This window comes from Eulemur rufifrons, chromosome 2 (assembly GCF_041146395.1).
Source record: "Eulemur rufifrons isolate Redbay chromosome 2, OSU_ERuf_1, whole genome shotgun sequence".
NCBI lineage: Eukaryota > Metazoa > Chordata > Mammalia > Primates > Lemuridae > Eulemur > Eulemur rufifrons.
In genome coordinates, this window is record NC_090984.1 from 59,207,288 (window position 1) to 59,211,146 (window position 3,859).

The window sequence follows — 3,859 nt, forward strand, 5'->3', positions numbered from 1 at the left end:
TTGGGAAAAAAGGTATGTTAGGCCCAGATTTTATTGGACTTTGAATTCCAGATTAAGGACTCTGACCCTATTCTACATTCATTGGAGAGTCCTGTAGATTCTGTTTCAGAAGGGTAATTTTGACTGTGGTGTAGATGAGGATTAAAAGGATAAAAGACTAGTTAGGAATCTAGAGGTGGAAGAGACAGATTTTGATATGTTACAACATGAGCAGGGTAAGAGACAGGAAGGAAACATAAATGATCCAGAATTTTCAAGTTCAATATGGAAATATTCATGCCACACACAAGCAAAGAAATACAGAATATATAGAAGTTTAGGATTAGGAGCAAAGAGAATTTAAAAAAGGGCTAAAGTAGCATTATGCTATTTTTTTTTCTTTCCAATTTTCTGGCATAATATTTCTCCTAAGACATTGACATATTCTCATCCTACCTGACCTTTGATTAGGAAAATAAGGCATTTTCTTATCTCACAAGGTAATCAGAGGTGGTAGAAGGAATGTATCCGTTTATTTCTAAACAAATAATGCAAAACAATTTGAGCCAATTTAATGAGATGAAAAGATTCTGGGTTCAAAGAGTTCAGAATTTTCTTACAAGTAAAATAAAATTAAACTCAGGTTAAGTCATTAAAGTTTCGTTGAGCATTTGTCACATGCAGCAGTAGCTGAAAAGAGTGGTAGTGATGGTGATGTAGGTGTAGTTACTTATTTTCACTCACACGCCCTCGACCTGTTGTTATCCTCTTCAGAGCAGACTTCACTTCCTGGTTCCTCAGCGTGTAGATGAGAGGGTTCATTAATGGAGTGACCACAGTGTAAAACACAGCCACTGCCCCATCCAGGCGACTCTTGGAGCCAGCCCGAAGGTAGATGAAAACACAGGGGACATAGTAGACTGTGACGACAGTTAGGTGGGAGCCACAGGTGGAGAAGGCTCGGCGCCTCCCATCAGCGGTGCGAATCTGCAGGATGGCATGGACTATGTTGGCATAGGAGAGCAGGATTAACATGAAGCAACTGGCGGCCACTACTCCAATGTCCACAAAGGTCACAAGCTCATTGATAGTTGTGTCAGCACAGGCCAGTCTCAACACGGCAGGGATGTCACAGATAAAGTAATCCACTTGGTTGGGGCCACAGTAGGGCAAGCGGAAGGTCAGGGTGGCCTGGATAGAGCCATGGATGGAGCCACCCACCCAAGCTCCAGCCACAAGGATTGTGCACAGCCTGCCATTCATGAGCATGGGATAGCGCAGGGGCTGGCATATTGCCAGGTACCTGTCATAGGCCATCAAGGTGTAGAGGAAGCACTGGGTGCTGCCCAGGAAGTGAAAGGCAAACAGCTGAGCCACACAGCCACCAAAGGGGATGGCCTTGTTGGCGGGAGTAAAATTCAAAATAAGCCGAGGAACGATGACCGAGGAGAGCCACATGTCCAGGAAGGAGAGCACTCCCAGAAGAATGTACATGGGGCGAGCATGGAGCTTCGGGTCAGCCCACACGGTGAGCAGAATGAGCAGGTTCCCCAGCTGAGTCAGGATGTAAATGGTGAAGAAGACCAGGAAGAGGAGGATTCTTAGATTTGGGGGGTGGGCCAAGCCCAGGAGAATGAATTCTGTTACCATAGTGTCCAGGGATGTGTTTTTGGTCTTTCTCATGTCTGTTTGTAGTCTGCTAAGATGAGTGGTGAAGGCAGACAAGAGGGACGCAGCACAATGAAGTTGTAAGGGAACGCTTTTGTCTGATGATTAGTGCCTAGGAGTTACGGGATAAACAGACCAGCGTTACATTTTTTTTTTCCTGTGGACATTACTCCTTGTGAATGTTAAAATTTTTTTAAAAGAGGAAGTGGTGGACGGGGCGCGGTGGCTCACGCCTGTAATCCTAGCACTCTGGGAGGCCAAGGCGGGTGGATTGCTCGAGGTCAGGAGTTCGAGACCAGCCTGAGCAAGAGTAAGACCCTGTCTCTACTAAAAATAGAAAGAAATTATCTGGCCAACCAAAAATATATATAGAAAAAATTAGCTGGGCATGGTGGCACATGCCTGCAGTCCTAGCCACTCGGGAGGCTGAGGCAGGAGGATTGCTTAAGCCCAGGAGTTTGAGGTTGCTGTGAGCTAGGCTGATGCCACGGCACTCACTCTAGCCCGGGCAACAGAGTGAGACTCTGTCTCAAAAAAAAAAAAAAAAAAAAAAAAAAAAAAAAGAAGTGGTGGTGGCACCATTAGTTATTTAAGCTTACTTAATAGAAGAAACCTTCCCGAGGCTGGTTAGTTTCCTGAATGGATGGGAACTCTTGTCCATGGCAAGATACTGAGAAGCAGGATTTGGCAGATCAAGGAACAAGGGGACATGTGAATGACAGGGAAGGATCAAATCTCCAACCAAAAGTGGGGTTCACCAGGGTGGAGCTGGGGTTGATGCAGAGCAGTATGGAACAAATACCCTACAATTCCCACATCTATGTTTTCTTCACCTACCATCATTGCAATGCCTCCTCTTTGTCCTTAGCTAAAATCTCATCTCATCATCATAGCATGCAGAAATATTCCTCACCTGAGGAATATTTACCAGCCTATTTCACTCTTTGCAATTCCTTCTTAGTGCTCAGATGCATGGGACGCCTCAGGGCCCTCCCAGTGGCACGCTCTCACTTGGGACTTACGCACACGCTGCGTTTGCTGCTCCCTTCACCTTGGTAATGTACAGTTTTCCTTCAGGATTCAGTTTGGGTGTGTCCACCTTCAAGAAGTTTTTCCTGATTCCTGAGGACCATGCTTATACTTTTCAAAGCACTTAACACATTATATTGTCATTGTCTAAGTTTTTGTTTGTCTCTTCTATTAGTCATCCCATCTAGCACAGTAAAAGTGATAAATACTGCAATTATTTTCTGAATGACTGAATGGCTGATTGCCAGATTTCCCTGACTGGCTACAGTGTTTCTCTGTTTGATCTTGTTTGTCTGACCCTTGTGCCCACTTGGCTGGGAGTTTTAGGACAAGACACTGTCTCATTCAGTATGCTATATGAGCCCAGATTCATTATAACAAACTGCAAGGAACATTCATGCTTTTTATTGCTCTAGGATATCATTCAGATTTATTGGTGGATTTATGTGGTCAATTGTTTTGAAATTGGATTTCTTTGTATAGGGTCACGGAAGAATTTTTATTGTTTATTATAAAAGCATTGATTAGTGCGGGACTTGATTTTTAGTATGTTTGTGTATAAAATATATACTGCAGTCTACAGTATAGTAATTCTCTCCAAAGACCTTTAAAGATTTTCAAGTATCTTAACCAGATGATAAGGGATGAAATTTGTTTGTTTCATTCATTTTGCTGAATAGGTTGTTCAATAAAGATTTTTCTCCCCACACTAGGGTTTGAGATGCATTCATTTGTCATTTAACCACAAAGTAACCTTGCAATTTAAATGACTATTTTCACAAGCAATTAAAATAACAGGTTAATTATAAATAACATGAATAATAAGTGTAATCATTTAATATCTATCAGAAATCTCCCAGAGATTTTATCTTGCTTATTCTCTAAGGTAACTTAATTCATAGTAGAAGCAGTAATAACAACAATTATTAAGAACTATCAGTAGTCGTAGTGGTAATAATAATAATACTAATACTGAATATACCTGGCTCTTCATGGTTCACAGAAAATGGTAAACTTGCCTTTTTCCCACTAAGAAAGAAGAAATACCAGATTTTTCTGCCTGAGTTTCAGGAAGACACCTTGATTCATTTGAAATGGGTGGGAAGACTGATTCATATTTCTTTGGCTAGAATATGGAGAAAAAAGAGATGTAGTTGAGATTAAAATTATACATAAAACACTA

The 3,859-nt window shown here is 41.8% G+C and overlaps 1 protein-coding gene across 1 annotated transcript; it reads right to left on the reverse strand.

Annotated features, from left to right (window-relative positions):
• Positions 1 to 653: 653 nt before the first annotated feature.
• Positions 654 to 1,760, reverse strand: LOC138377966 (olfactory receptor 10G2). The gene has a single exon (XM_069463158.1). It carries the CDS (start codon positions 1,660 to 1,662, stop codon positions 706 to 708), a length of 957 nt encoding a protein of 318 aa, XP_069319259.1. The 5' UTR covers positions 1,663 to 1,760; the 3' UTR covers positions 654 to 705.
• Between the last annotated feature and the right edge of the window lie 2,099 nt (positions 1,761 to 3,859).